At 45.4% G+C, this 16,471-nt stretch overlaps 1 protein-coding gene across 2 annotated transcripts in view; it reads left to right on the forward strand.

Annotated features, from left to right (window-relative positions):
• The window catches only part of ETV6 (ETS variant transcription factor 6), a 240,274-nt gene that overhangs the window by 200,282 nt on the left and 23,521 nt on the right, over nt 1-16,471 (forward strand). For both annotated transcript variants that reach the window (XM_082665318.1, XM_082665319.1), the window contains exon 4: nt 1,514-1,648. In XM_082665318.1, coding sequence (XP_082521444.1) covers nt 1,514-1,648 — 135 coding nt within the window. The remainder of the gene's footprint in view (nt 1-1,513; nt 1,649-16,471) is intronic.

Below are 16,471 nucleotides of genomic sequence, written 5' to 3' on the forward strand. Positions count from 1 at the left end.
ACACCTCTGCGGTTCCTCGCCTGTTTCACTAAAAGGAAATACCCAAGTGACGTGGGGTCTTCAGTTCTTAGAAGTCTTTTGCTCTATTTGATCACAGTAGTAAACAGTGGCAGTAAGTTATATTAATAATGACCAAAATTCAAAGGTAGAGGAAGAAACAAAATCAAAGGAAAGACACCAGGGCATCTCAGGAATCACTTAGGACGGGGTATTGTGGAACTTATATTTGGTACCAATAGAAAAGGCACAGAAGTTTGCAGAAACAAAGGAATTCATTTGGACTGTTTCTCAGATTCAGGCTGAGTTGAAGAGGAAAAAAAAATAATTTAGCAATAGCCCAAAATATGCAGTAAATTAAGTTGTTAATTAAAGTATCTGTTAAAAGTGGCTAAAATTAGAGACAAAAGCCCACTGTTTGGTACAATTGTTGACTGCGTATCTGTATGTGGAAGGGCGTGGGAGACAGTTAGAAAAGCCTGTGGTATTTTAAAGATTAATCACCCACCCCTAAGGGGTTTTGAGGCACCCACCTGCATTTTTTAACTTGGATCTAAGTCAGAGGGGAGGGACAAGACCATGACAGCTTTTTTGGCTAATTGACAACTCAGTGGACACTTCAAATACCAAATAGAATAGAAGGCCCCCAGTTCAGACCAGCCCCTACCATCCTCTGCGAGGTGCTGACATCTAAAGATGATTTTCTAGAGATTGTGGAACCTTGGAGCAGTGCCTGTGTGTATTTTTAGAGGGAAGCATCCCAGAACATAAGCCAGTTCCTTATAGGGTATCTTTAATAGTTAGCACCTCTGACCGGACTTGTGAATTTCTTTTTCACGTTTATTCTTTTCCTGCCTGGGATTGGGGTAGATCAGAAAGGCACGTTTTTCTCTATTGGGAAGATTTCTATGAAGAATCCATGAGTTCTCATTGAAACATTAAAACTTTTCATCCTTAATGACTTTGTACTTCTTCTTTCAATAATCTGAAATGCAAATATAGACGTGAAAAGGATGTTTTTTATAAAAATAGTAGCAATAAATTGGGACAGTTTAAGTTTCTAATAAAGTCTGGTACATCCCTGTGACAGGCTGTTATAATGCAGCTACTAAAGCAGTTAAATAATGTGGAGGGAAAAAGAGAGATACTAAACTATGATAAGCCTTATTCTAATTCTATAACCATATAATACTGTAGATAGTATTAACAGGCTTGTGTCTCTTCGGGATAGGATTATAGGTGATTTTTGTTTCTTTCTCTCTTCTTGCATTTTTATACTTATTTTTGTGTATGACTTTCATAATCAAAAAAGTTCAAAAAAGAAACCCTGCATGGCTCTGACCTGAGTTTCAGTGCCACATCCTGTCCCCTATAAGCTCCACGTGGATAGGTGGCAGACCTGTCTGCCTCATCATTGTGTCCTTAGGACAGTGCCAGGCGCAAAGTCAAAGCTCAGCAAATAGTTGTTGAACAAAACACTCCCATCTCCCTATTTTTCTTTCCTTTTTCTGTCCAGGTGATGTGCTCTATGAACTCCTCCAGCATATTCTGAAGCAGAGGAAACCTCGGATTCTTTTCTCACCGTTCTTCCACCCCGGAAACTCGATACACACGCAGCCGGAAGTCATCCTGCATCAGAACCACGAAGAAGGTACCTAGGAGGGTTCTCTCTCCTTGCTGGAGACATAGCCAAATCCCAGAGGTTCCACTGTTCCTTTGATAAGTCGTTCTTGTTCATGTGATTCATTTTTCATTCAACAAACATTTGTGGGGTACTGATTTTGTTTGAGACCCTGGGGGAAATGCTGAGATGAATAAGATCTGGTTCTCTGCAACTTACAATCTAGGAGAGGAAATGGGATAGATACACATGTAAGTATCAAAGGATAATTATGACAGGTGCTATAAAGAGACAGTGGAATGGGAGATTACAGCCAGTACAGGCAGCAGGCTCAGCTTCATGAAGGAGGTGATTCTGTAGGATTCCGTGAAGGTCTGATAAGCAGGAGTAAGTGGAGAACGTCCCTTGAGGACGCAGGATGGAGAGAGTCCTTGGAATAGAGAACAACCCATGACTTGGGTTATAGAACTTACCTTTCTTTTCCCCCTACCTTTGATTATGAAAAATTTCAAACAGACCCCAAATAGAATAAACTAACTAAAGTTCTGTGATCCATCCCCTCCCCCTACTTCAACAGTGATCAACAGGGACTTCCCCGGCGGTCCAGTGGTTAAGACTTCACCTTCCAATGCAGGGGGCGCGGGTTCAAGCCCTGGTCGGGGAACTAAGGTCCCACATGCCGTGGGGTGCAACCAAAAATTCAAAAACAAACCAACAAAAAACCAAACAAACAATGATCAACATTTTGCTGTTGCAGAACTAGTCCAAGGAGGTAAGATTAGAAACAGGACGTGGAGGACTTTGATTTCCGGGCTGTGGAGGGAAGCAGTGGGGAGTGAGGGTAACAGAGGGTAACGTAAGCTGGAGGAAGAAAAGAGACCCAAACCCTGTGAACTCTGCGGGGGACCAAGGAGGTCTAGTATTCGTGCGCCGGAGGCAGTGTCTTGCAGTGTGCTCACTGGGAGTGCTCAGTTCAGGTGTGCCGTGCACTGCTCTGCCCTGGTGACTTACAGTGGTCCTCATCAAAGCGTTGGTAGAAAACACAACAAAAGACCAGAATCGAATTGCGGCCCCGGGCAGAGTTCCGCAGCAGGTGCTTGGGTACAGAAATAGGGTATAAGAAGCTGGCTTTGCTCCTGTTCTCTTGAACAGCGATGCACCGTGCCTCTGGGGAGCATTTCGTCCACATCCTTCTGCCCAGATTGGGGACACAAGGTGATTCTTTTAAACTTGTCTTTCAGACCAGATTATGAGGGGCCTACACCCCCTGGGTTTTTTTCCGGGGCATTTCCTTCAACTGATTGAACATGCCCCAGAGCAGGACTGGTTTTGTTTTGTTGTCGGCAGATTTAAAAATGAGACGTTCCGTGTTTCCCTAATTAACACGTCACAGAACAGAGCCTGGCTTCAGGCACCCGACCGGCATCTCCTCCCTGTGCCCAGCTTCTCACAGCAGGTCCCCTTGCCTCTGTGATGGAGAGTAAGCAAGTGCTTCTTGCAGTCTCCCCACCTGTGCCTCTCATCCCGTCTTCCTCTAGCTCTGCCTCTGCTGAGGTTAGCAGCTGCCCCCCACCCCAGTTGGGTTTCTCCGTTCTTTTACCCTTCCTGCCCTGTGCGTTTCCTGTTTGCGTAACAGCCAACAGCTACTCCAGAGAAGGGGTGGTGGGTTCACTGAAGCTTTAGGGTTAGGGCAGGAATTAGATTGCCTAGCCTGCCTCTTCACACACGAAAGGTGTGTGATGGGCTGTTTTGTTTTGTTTTGTTTTTCACTCTCTCTCTTTTGCTCATTATTTAAAAAAAAAAAAATCCCATTTGGAATTGCTGTTTCCCGGTTTATCCTCAGCTGTGATGGGAGGCTGATGGTCTCATCTCATGGCAGCTCCTTCCTTCTCCCCGCTTGGCCTGATCTGACCCGCAAGTAGGTGTGTTTGCTGTTGTCCTCGTGGGCAGGAGTGACCCAGCAGGAAACGCTGGCCACTCTCAGAGACCCCTCTCACCGAGGAAGTGCGCGTGCGCCACCACCGACACCCTAAAGAGCTGCGCTCTCAAGTGCTATGTTGTGGGCCGTGGTGAGCTCAGTAGGGAAAAGGATGGAGCTAACGAGGCCAAGGTCAAGGGCTGCATCACCCTGTAGATCAGGTAGCTCTGCTTCAGACCTGCTCTTAAAAGTAGTGCGTTCTCAGAGACGGTTCCTTCAAGCTGTCGTCAGAAAACACCATCCTGGTATGTGCCCTTGGTCCTCTGCCTGCTCTCACGTGAGAGCGCACAGAAGGGAGCGTGGGTCTTTGTCAGGTGGGATCACGTGAGAAGAGCTGTGCCGGGCACGGAGGTGATGTGAAGAGGCTGCTGGCCCCCAGACCTCCAGGTATATGGGTGCCTTTGGTGACAAAAGGACCAACTAGAGAGGTAGAAAGAATATATTTACAGCTTAACATGAATTATCTCTAGGATCAATACGGTTATATCGTGAATGGTAACACATTAATATGGGCATTTGTTAATATACAGAGAGATCTGGTCCTGGGGGGGATAAAAGTTTGTTAAGTGAAATTATAAACATCCAGTATTACATCCCCAGTGATTTATGCTACCTAATTGGGGATACAGTACAATGTAAGAGTGTGTCGCTCTTGACTCGGCCCAGAGCTCAGCATGGAAGGAGAATGGGCCATTCCAGAGAGGGCCCACTCAGCCCCTCAGCAGGCTGGCACAGGGAGGCGTGCAGAGTGACGTACAAACACAAAGCTTCATTCAACGCCCCATGACTTCACCTCATCACTGCCACCGACGTGACCAATTCAGACATTCATAATTTCACAATGGGAATTTATATCACAGGACAAACATATCTTGTGTAATCCAGCCACAGTTGCCTGCAAATATCCCCTATGAGTACATTACATTGAAACCTCACCTTCCGTACTGGCAGCCACGTGGCAGTGCCAGAAGCTTGGAGGTCATTGTTAGCTCAGAGGCTCCCTTCCAGGCTCTGATGGGAGAGAAGGGTGATCATACTAATTCAGACCCTTTATTTTGTACACATTCATTATCTCTAAAAGTGTGTCATGCCTTGGGTGAAGCAGTACTCTGATTACCACCTAGGTCTAGGAGAACCATCATTTCTACTCTTCCCTTACTCAGTTATGGGAGGGCAAGGCAATATTCTATAATTACGATAACCTTATACCTTTTCATCCATACCCAGACACTTATGCTAGTGAGATGGGACTCTAGTAAGTGAGCTAGGACATAGGCATTAAACCAGGACCATCCCTGACAAACTGGGACACATGGTCAGCTTAGATTAAATGTCTTCAAGAGTGGGATCTGGACATCAGGAAACCAGGTTCTAATCCTCTCTTCTGCCAGAACAGTCCTAAGGACTCAGTTTCTCATTTCTCTGGCCCTTCGTCACCCCAGTTACAAGACAGGAAATACCACCAAATGGTATCAGATCTTAGAGCCCTTAAATCCTAAGGACTGGGTCTCCCTGCGTGATACGAAGACGAATAAGACACATTCTCTACTTTCAGGGTCGCAGGCAACTAAAATCCACAAAAGTACAGCAGTGTCCTGTCTGGCGATGCTGAGAAAAGTTGAACATCTCTTCTCGTTTATCTCACCTTATCAAGAACTGCTGATAACATTACCCCTCTTAGTAGTCAAACCAAGAGTAGCATCATTCACTTGTTTCACAGTGAAAATCTCATTTTTAATAGATTCCTTTTCTTTGATTATTGATTACCCATTTTATCTGCGTGCTGTGAATTAGTTAGGTATAACGTAGACAGCTATGTAGGAAGGAGACTACTTCTCTCACCAAAACCAGGAGGCAAAACATCTTTAGAAATTTCAGACCAGTAGATGGTTATAAAATAAATTTATTTTGTCACACACGGTTGTGATATCAACTTCTTTTGATACTTTGGGTTCCGAAGTCAGTGACTTTTGGCTCCCATGGGATATTTAAGAAGAAAAGCTAGGTGCCAAGGCATATATTCGATTGCCACTGGTCCTTTGGTGCTAGAACTGCTTGAATGAGTGATTCCCTGAAAGTTCATTGAGCAATTAAAATATGCTTCTAGTCTAGGCTGGTCTCCAAATGGGGTCAGCTTTGCAGAGTCACCCCTGTTGGACTGGACATGGACAAGTGTCCAGGGAGGGGGAACAGGACCTGTGTTTCTCAAATGTCCTCATCCCATGATCCCTTTGGGGGACCCGCCTATCATTTCGACCCTTCAGTCCACCCTCTCTTATGCTCCCATCTAAGAGACTAGGAGGTGATTTTTTTTTTTTTTTTTTTTTTTTGGCCATGCCACGTGGCTTGTGGGATCTTAGTTCCCTGACCAGGGATTGAACCCGGGCCCCAGCAGTGAAAGCACGGGGTCCTAACCACTGGACCGCCAGGGAATTGGGAGGTGATTTTTAATCACTTGAATTTGAAACTATTCCCACATGCTGTGCAGCAGTAGACATAGTTCTAAGGTGAAAGTTCTGCTCTGGGGCAGCTCTCTGTCACCAGGTGGATATGGAAATTGGAAGTGAGGACGAGAAATTTCAGGTGTCATTCTCAGTTCTCCTTACAACTAGCCCATGGTCATAGCCCAGATAGTAGAGGGAAATCATTTCTTCATGGAGGGTGGGGAGGGTGGCCTGTATTCTGGGATGGCCCACAGAAATTTTATTTATATGATTGCTTTACTGGAGGAAATATTTCCCCTTCTCCCTCCCCCTGCCCACCAAATCCAACTGCCAGAGACTACTTTGGAGGAAGGAAATCTTATACAATTTTTTTTTTTTTTTTTTTTTTGCGGTACGCGGGCCTCTCACTGTTGTGGCCTCTCCCGTTGTGGAGCACAGGCTCTGGACGCGCAGGCTCAACGGCCATGGCTCACGGGCCCAGCCGCTCCGCGGCATGTGGGATCTTCCCGGACCGGGGCACAAAGCCATGGCCCCTGCATTGGCAGGCGGACTCTCAACCACTGCGTCACCGGGGAAGCCCAACCTTATACAATTTTAATGAGATAATCCAACGAGATGGGGTACATGAATCTACCTCATAATAACAAAATAAGAGCTAACATTTATGGTGTCCTCATTGCGTTCCAGGCCCTGTTCTAAGCTTTTACATGTTTAAATCATTTAATCTTCACAACCACCCCATAAAGAAGGTAATATTATTTCCACTTTATAGATGAGGAGATTGAGGCTAAGAGCAGTAAGGTACCCTGCCTCCAAATCACATAACTGTGTAGTGGCAAAGCTAAGACCTAACCCCAGGTCCACTTGGTTCCAATGCCGGTGCTCATTCCACTGCAGCATGAAGGAGCTGACCGAAATTACATTAGGGTGCTGAGACAGGTCCAATATACTGGCAGGTCCCCGCACTCCTGCTTATGACGTTTCTGCTTCATAGTACAGATCTTCCCAGACTTAGGATGGGGATACAGCCAGATAAACCCGTCTTAAGTTGAAAATATCCTAAGTTGAAAATGCATTTAATACCCCTAACCTACCAAACAGCACAGCTTAGCCTACCTACCTTAAACATGCTCAGAACACTTACATTAGCCTGCAGTTGGGCAGAATCATCTAACGCAAAGCCGATTTTATAATTAAGTGTTGAATATCTCATGTAATTTATTGAACACTGTACGGCAAGTGCAAGACAGAATGGCTGTCTGGGTGCAGGATGGTACCAGCTGCTCACCCTCGTGATCGCATGGCTGACCGGGAGCTGTACTCACGGCCGCTGCCCAGCACCACGAGGAGTATCGTCCTGCATGTCACTAGCCCCAGAAAAAGATCGAAATCCAAAATTTGAAGGACCGTTTCTACCTAATGCATATCACTTGGCCACCACTGGAAAGTCGAAAAATCGCTAAGTCGAACCATCATGAGTCGGGGACCATCTGTACTTGAAACTGTCAAGTGAAAACCAAAACACGTCAGAGATAACTTTTGAGGCCCCAGTGTATGTCTTCAGTTAATGATATTCAAAACTCCTACTAAATTGGACTGAATTAACCTGTCTGGATCACTGACTGCCCCAGGATGAATGGACGTATTAGCGGGAATAAAATCTCCCGGCCTGGGAGAAATGTGGGTCCTGAGTCAGGCAGTGGCCTCTGAGAACAGAAGCCCTGGCTCTCGTACCCCTGGACCGGCCCCTCGTGCGGTGGCTCCTTGAGAGCCGGCCCCCCAGGACAGGCACCAGGGTAGATGAGGCTTCCAGCTGCTCAGGCCACATCCTATTACCCGTTGTTGTAAAAACCACCCCGATTTTCTAGTCTTGCTGGAATCGTGTTCATGACTGAAGTGTCAAGGAGGCCATTGGCCCGGGTTTGACATCTTTGTTATACACGTTAGCCGTGCAGCACATGGTAGAGCCAGAGAGCGTGATGGTCCAGACCACCTGGGTTCAAATCCCAGCTCCCACTTCACCAGCTGTGTGACTTGAGGCAAGTTCCTTAGCTTCCTTGTGTCTCTGTTTTCATCTGTAAAAGGAGAATAGCAGTACCTATCGAATAAGATTGATGTAAGAAAGGGTCAAGTTCATCAGGGAAATGCCCTCAGAACAGCATCTGTCACATAGCAAGTGCTTGATAAATGCTATTCATTATGACTATTTGCTGTGTTTCTTAGCACTATTCGGTTCAGGTTTTTTCTTCTTTTCTTTAAACTTAAAAAAAGCTGAATTGTGATAAAATACACATAACATTTATCATCTTAACCATTTGTAGGTGTACACTTCAGTAGTGTTAGGTATATTCACATTGTTGTGCAATGGTGTTGTTTTTCTTACCTCCAATTCCAATTTTCTGTTTTTTAATTATTTTCTTATTGAAGTATGGTTGATATACAGTATTGTGTTAGCTTCAGGTGTACAGCAAAGTGATTCAGTTATATGTCAATACACACACACATATATATTCTTTTTCAGATTCTTTTCCCATATAGGTTATTACAAAATATTGAATATAGTTCCCTGTGCTATTCCAATTCCAGTTTTCTTAAGCAGTCCCGTTACTGCAATGTCATGTGCTTTGTGCAAACACAAGGTTTCTGCATCCGGACGTAGGAAAGGCCTGTTGTCCACCCATGCCATTATCCTAGGACTTCTTCGTGGGTTAACCGGGCACCATCTGTTGCATGATTTCTATGGGAAAATACATTTAAAGGGCAAACCTTAATTCAGGATACAGCCTGTTTGGACAATAAGCAGTGTCTACACTTTGCGGTACCTTCAGTACCTGGCACGTGGTAGGTCCTCCACAACCCTTTGCAACCTTTCTATGAAACTGGCCGTCTCCTCTCTCCCTTCAGAACTCTAAGATTAACCTTCCTGTGCCCCTGTCATCCCTGTGACTCTTGAATCTGGCAGGAGGTGACGAGGTCCCACCAGAACTTCCTGTCGTCCCCAGTGTCAGAGCCCCCGAGCGCCGGCTGACACTTTCCCCCGCACCCGGCCTCATTCCCCTCTTCTCTACCCTCCTCTCCTCTCCAGGGCCTCTTCTTCCTGCTTTGCCTCCTGTATGCCGTGGTCTAGGGCAGCATGACCTTTCACCCTCTACCTGGTTCAAAGCGTTTGGTTGTGATGGGAGCACACGGAGGCCCGGGGTGGTGCATGGAGCCGCTTTTCATCGGGGTCGTCAGCCTCCTTCTGGGGGGACCCGTGCACCTGCCTTGGGCCAGCTCCCTCCAGGGGTATGGAGATTCCCTTAGTCCAGAGGCTAGCTTGCTCCATTGAGCTAAAAGTTTTAGGGGCAGGAGGTCCCTAATAGACATGAATAATTCTCCCAGGGTAACCAGGAAGTCTTCAAGTGATTTCCTCTTAGCCCTCAGGAGATGCCACCTGATTCCTCTGAGATAAGAGGACTGGGGGTGGTGGGTTCCACTCCAGAGAAGGAAGCTCTCCACTCATTCCCCTCTCCTGCCTTAACCTTTGTGCCGCCCTGGCCCCCTCCCTATAAATGATTCACAGCATTTACCTCCAAAGGGCAAATGGGCTCATCTGTAACCTCATCCCTTGATTTCTTCATTCACTTCTTTTCTGGGCCTTGCCTGAGACTGAGGGAGACTCCTCTACACCACCTGGGAAGAGCAGAGCCAGCGTCCGGCCGGGAGCACGAAGCCTCGTGTCTACGGCTGGTGTAGACTTGCCCACACCGTCTGCGCTAAACCACCGGCAGAGGCGGCCTGTTGGAGGCAGTCCCGCCCACAGTGATGAAGATTAAGCCTCAGGGTCCTGAAAGTCACCTGTTTTGTTTCTTTCAGCCCCTTTCACCCAAATGCTTATAAAATTCTAGATGCTTCCTTGGGATTTATTGTGTATGAACTCAGACGTCTGTGAATCCTACACTCCAAGCTAGGGCAGGTTTCTTCTCAGTCCCTGCAAGGGAATTCAGTGGCTACTGAATGTGACAAGGGAGCTGAGTGAGATGGAAACACTGAAATGGGCAGGCACAGGGTCAGTGGAAAGTCTTGACTGAAAGTCTTGGCTGAACCTCTTGGAAAGGCGGTAGTAGGGATCGTTTTCTAGGGCTGCCACGCACTGGGTGGCTCAAACACCAGGAATGTATTGTCTCACAGTTCTGGAGGCTGGAAGGCCAAGGTTAAGGTCTGGGCAGGATGGGTTCCTTCTGAGGCCGTGAGGGAAACTCTGTGCTAGGTTTCTCTCCCAGCTTCTGGTGGTTTGCTAGCAATCTTTGGAGATCCTCGGCTTGTAGATCTTGCGTGGCCTACCCCTGCGTGCCTTGACCCTTAATTCAGCACCTATAGCCTTTTGTCGTTTTTTGATATGTCTGCCTTCTCCATTAGACCGTGGTACCCTTGAGAGCAAGGACCGCGTTTCCTTTCCCTGCATATTCTGCATCTGAGACACTACTTCACATACGGTTGGCATCGCTGAAAGTTCTTTGCTTCAATTCATATTGTAATGACTGTGTGACAAAACACTCCTCTCCAGTTGTGCAGCGTGTGTGCATGTCTGTGTGTCCAAATTCCCCTGTTCACAAGGGCACCAGTCATATTGGAATAGAGGCCCATGCTACTCCAATATGACCTTACCTTACCTAATTACATCTGCAATGACCCTTTTCCCAAATGAGATCATATTCTGAGGTACTGGGGATTGGGACTTCAACATATGAATTTTGGGGTGGGGGGCACACAAGTCAACTCATAGCGGGGAGTGACAGAACCTGAGTATGTATATGAAATCTATTTTGAATTCCATCTCAAGATCTAGAGCCTTTAATTTTTGTATAGGTCTTTATATCATTCATGGTTCCTACTAATCTTTTACAAAATTGTGCTGGGAAATGGTGTTTACATGGGGAAAAATGTGGATCACAGTGTACTGAGGATGAGGAGTGAGAGTTATCTGCTGGGCCTGTTGAATTGCATCTCCGTCTCTTATTATCACCCATGGCCTTAGGGGAAGCACGGTGGGGAAGTGTGATCCTGGTGTGTGAGACGTAAACTTGATCTTTGCCTTTGCTCTACCCTGGAAACGTCCTAGTCAAAAACCAAGACTTTAACCAAAGGCAGAGTTTTGCTTTGTTTTTTAGGTCTACTAGTTATTCATTATATAACGTGATTAAATTGGGTTGAATTCTGATGAATTCTAAATAGAGAAACTTTCATAATAAGTAAAAGGAAAGAGGATGAGAAAAGAAATCAGACCTTTTTTTGTGATCATCACATTTCAAGTCCTAATTTATTGGGGGCTGTTTGGTAGTGAGAAGAAGGGATTATTTGTGTCTAAAGGAGATCTACAAAGAGAAATGTTTGGGATCAGAAAGTACTTTCAGCCAGAATGAGGTCCCTACCACTCCTGGGTACCTTCCCCGGCCCCCCTCCTTCTAAGCCCACACTGACCAATTACATGTGGCTTTTCCTCTCTCTTCCTTGTGCGTTTCCCTCCCATAGCAAGACCTTCAGACCAAGGGCAATGTGGATAATTTCCCAGTTTTCCAGCTGGGCAGTTCACCAAGAACAAACCCAGACATCAAGGCCAGACCAAAAAAACATCTTCTTGTTTTAGACAGAAGACTCCTACATCTGGGGGATTTAATGCACCCACTGTCCGCTTAGTGCGTTTCCTGTGTCCGGAGCTTCTCTGCCTGTCAGCTCTGGTCTCATAAGTTTCCATACCCTGCTGCCAACTTATAATAACAGAGGCAGCAGGCAGCAGGGTAGCAACGTCAGAGCCCACTCCATACGTGAGCACATGCTTCGCAAACTGAAACAAAGCTTGGCAGGGCGCGTTGCAGACCTTTCAGCCTCGACAGTGGTGTGCCCAGACCACCAGGAGCCTGGAATTAAATACCCTCAGTTCCAGTTCTCCACCATTAACGTTATCAACTTCATCAAGTACTTCCTCCTTCAGTGGTGTCTGCAGAGAAATAAATAAATCAAGCCCATCCAAGTCCTGTTCCTGCCCAGATCCGGAGTCAAAAGTGAAATCTGAGTTGGATTATCCAGAGCGCTGTCTCCCTCCTTCATTGTTCCCCAAATCTGGGCAGGAACAGAGAGCGAAATCTCTCCAGGACATTACATCAGTTCCTCTTTTACCCTTGGCGCAAAAGTTCTTCCTCTCGTCGTTCTCCCAGACTTCCTAAGGCTTGCCCTGAGTGCACACCCATCCACTGAGCCTTGACGCCCAGGACATCAAAGAAAACATGCAGGTAACCAGGCGACTGGCCAACGCCTGTGTCTGTTGTAAAGTTTGTAAGAAGGGAAATGGATTCAGGAAATAGGATTTCTCAGTACATGGTCTTCATCATCCTGAAGCATTTTTAATCCTTAATAAGCTTTTAAGGAAAGGGAGGTATTCTGTAAATGGCATTTAGAAGAAAATACGTGAAACTTCAAAATGCCAACTGTCTTAAATATCGCTTGCAATGATCACGTTCTGTGACATAAAAAGTGAACCATGGACAAAAGGTAAATTCATTTTTGTGGATGGCAGAATTGAGATCTGTATTAGCTATGAAAAGGAAACTTGCCTCATCCCTGAAAGATAGTAGATCATTTCTATCATACTAATAATTTCGGCCGTTAAAGTTAACCCCCTGGGCCTAATCAGTATCCTGTAAGCATTATTTGCATTGCGTTAAAGTGAGGAAGTTGACTTGTCATCCCAACCTGTATCTTTGCAAGGTTGATTAAGCACTTTAATTCCGTTTATAAAATCATAATCACATAGCCATCACATCACCTGAAAATTAATAGTTCCTCAATATTATCAGATATTTTATTACTGTTTACATTTTTCCAGCTATCTCATAAATGTTTTTTTAAATTTACTTATTTATGGCTGTGTTGGGTTTTTGTTGCTGCACGTGGGCTTTCTCTAGTTGCGGTGAGCAGGGGTTACTCTTTGCTGTGGTGTGCGGGCTTCTCATTGCAGTGGCTTCTCTTGTTGTGGAGCACGGGCTCTAGGCACGCAGGCTTCAGGAGTTGTGGCTCACGGGCTGTAGAGCTCAGGCTCAGTAGTTGTGGTGCACGGGCTTAGTTGCTGCGCGGCATGTGGGATCTTCCTGGACGAGGGCTCGAACCCATGTCCCCTGCACTGGCAGGTGGATTCTTAACCACTGCGCCACCAGGGAAGCCCTCATAAACGTGTTTGCAGTTTGTTCGAATCATAATCCAAGCAAGGGTCTGTCTCTACTTCACAAGTGGTTGATGTGTCTCTTAAGTCTCTTTCAATCTCTACAGGTCTCCATTCATATCTTTTTTGTGTACATGCTTGCTCACTCTCTAGGTGTTGAAAAAAGAAGTTAGCCATAATTAGTATAACTTTTCCCCTGTATGTGGTGTAACTTTTCTTTCCCCTTTGGTTGCTTTCAAAATTTTCTGTTTCTTCTTGGTTTTCAGCAGTTCGACTCTGTGCCTGAACGTAGCTTTCATTGTATTTATCCTGCTTGGAATTTGCCGAGCTTCTTGGATCCTTAAGTTTGTATATTGTTGTTGCTGTTGTTGTTAACAAATTTGAGGACAATTTGGCCATTATTTCTTCAATTTTGTTTTGTTTTGGCCCCATTCTTTCTGTTTTCTCCTCTTTTACAATGTTATAGCGACTGTGCAGGAAAATCATCTTATTTTCTTAGATGACTACACAAGTACTTAGGATAGGGTATCACAATCTCTAATTTGCTTTAAAATAATTCAGTTTTTAAAAATGTGTGTTGAGTGTGGGGGGGATACCAACCCACCCACGTCTATAAAAAAAAAAAGTTTCACCTTCTCAAACTCCAATTACATTTCTTTTAGACCATTTAATATTGTTCCATAGGTCACTGAAGATCTATTTCTTTGTTTTTAATTTTTATTGATCTGTTTTCAGATTTACTAACCCTTTCTTCTGTTATCTCCCATCTGCTATTAAGTCTCTCCTGTCCAAAATTTCAAGTACTGTATTTTTCAGTTCAAAACGCTTTTTGATTGTTTCCATTTCTTTTCTGATAGTCTCCATCTGTTATCACTCATTATGACTATCATTTTCTTTAAATGCTTGAACTTATTTATAATAGCTACTTTTTTTTTTTTTTTTTTTGCGGTACGCGGGCCTCTCACTGTTGTGGCCTCTCCCGTTGCGGAGCACAGGCTCCGGACGCGCAGGCTCAGCAGCCATAGCCCATGGGCCCAGCCGCTCCGCGGCATGTGGGATCCTCCCAGACCGGGGCACGAACCCGTGTCCCCTGCATCGGCAGCTGGACTCTCAACCACTGAGCCACCAGGGAAGCCCAGCTACTTTTAAGTTCTTTTTTGCTCATTCCAACACCTAGATTATCTCAAGAGTCTACTTCTATTGACTGCCATCCCTCTTGAATATGGGTCCCATTTTTCTGTTCCTTCACGTGTCTAGAATATCTTTATTGGACACTGAATATTACATATAACATATTGTAGAGACTCTGGATTATGTTACATTCCTCTGAAGAGGGTCGATGTTTCCGCTAGCAAGCAGTTGAATAACTAGTCAGTCACTCTGAATTTGTGGAGGCTTGGTCTTATATTTGGTTAGGGAAGATTTATTTCAGTTTTGCCTTTAGCCCTCAGGCAAATCCCTTTGTCCTAGAACATAGTCCTTACTCCTAAGGTGTGGCCATTCTGGGGTAGTAAGCAGCCTGAGGTGTTTTCAGAGCCTTCCTTGATAGAGCCCCAACTCTGAACTCTGTCTCCAATACCATGGCCAGCAGCTGAGATTTCGTGTCTTTGAACTGTACAGCTGTTACCTTTCACTGAGCTCCTTGGAGTTCCCCCTGCACATTGCAGTTCAGGAGCACGTGTTAAGGATTTGAGGGAATTTTATGTGCCAGTTAGTGGCTACTCCCTCTGAGGGTCCCTCCTTTATGGAATCTGTTTTCTCCATATTTTTGCCCTTCTGACAGCTTCATACTCTACTCCCTGGCATCTCAAACAACTTTCTGTTCTTTTTCTAGCTGCCTTGCCTCACACTACGTGGACTGGGAAGGACCCTCAGAGTGACAGCTGTATAAATTTGGATCTTACTCTGGGCAGTTCCTTTCTTGCAAGAGTAAAATCCCCTTCAGTTTCCAGTACCCTCAGTAACTTTTATAAATATATTTTATCCAGATTCTATCATTGCTATATGTAGGAAAGTTAGTCTGATACAAGCCACTCTGCCATTACTGAAACTGGAATCCCCTTCCCCTTTGAGAAAAATGGTAGCATACCATACATACTTCACCTTGCTTTTGCTCATCTAGCCATAGAGCCTAGAGATCAGTCCTTAGCAAAATATTTAGTTATTCCTCATTCCATTTTATAGCTGCGTAGTCCTCCATCATTTAGAGATATACCATCATTTGTTAAACCAGTCTCCTATTGATAGCTGTTCCAACGTTTAAGCACTTTTAAATTCGTGGCAGCATGTTATATAGTGGTTACAAAATAAGCCCTTTGCCTTCAGGCAGATGATCTTTTAATTATCATGAACAGTATTTCTTTTGTTCAGTGTCTCATATGATTTGTGAGATCTAGTGGAGTCCCCATTTCCTGTTAACCCTATATAAAACTGGAAGAAACCACCACCTCTGTCTCTGTGTACTAACCCTATCAGATTCCTAGATCCCCTTTATGTGGTCTTCATATAGATGTTGTCATAATGGATAAAGGAGATATCTTTGACTTGCTTCACTTAGAACCATGGTCTTTGACCAGAACAGGGACCTGCAAGTATGCACATCCTTTTGGTGCGACAGCTCTGGGAACAGATGTGGCCAGAGAAACCTCATTAAGATGTGTGTGAGGCCCTGGAGAAAACTCCATTTTTGTAGGCAGAGTTTTGTTCTTCCAACCCTTAGCAGGACTCCTAAGGCCACGTACATGCTGGTCCCTCCCTCAACCCAGCCCGTGGACCTACTTCTGCTGCTGAGCTGTGTACACTTTTTTTATATATATAAATTTATTTTATTTATTTTTGGCTCGCACAGGCTTTCTCTAGTTGCAGCGAGCAGGGCCTACTCTTCATTGTGGTGCACATGCTTCTCATTGCGGTGGCTTCTCTTGTTGTGGAGCACGGGCTCTAGGTGTGCAGGCTTCAGTAGCTGTGACACACAGGCTCAGTAGTTGTGGCTCGCGGGCTTAGTTGCTCCGCGGCATGTGGGATCTTCCCGGATCAGGGATCGAACCCATGTCCCCTGCATTGGCAGGCAGGTATTAACCACTGTGCCACCAGGGAAGTCCCTGAGCTGTGTACACTTCTGATGTTGTCCTTCCGCAGATGTCTCCAGCTTGAAAGTTCAGGTGGGATGGGGTGGAAGTATTGTCAGGGGTCCATCCCTCCTTCTTCCCACTTAACTCTACCTGTCTGACTGTGCA

Source organism: Grampus griseus, assembly GCF_964374135.1.
Source record: "Grampus griseus genome assembly, chromosome: 11".
Lineage (NCBI taxonomy): Eukaryota > Metazoa > Chordata > Mammalia > Artiodactyla > Delphinidae > Grampus > Grampus griseus.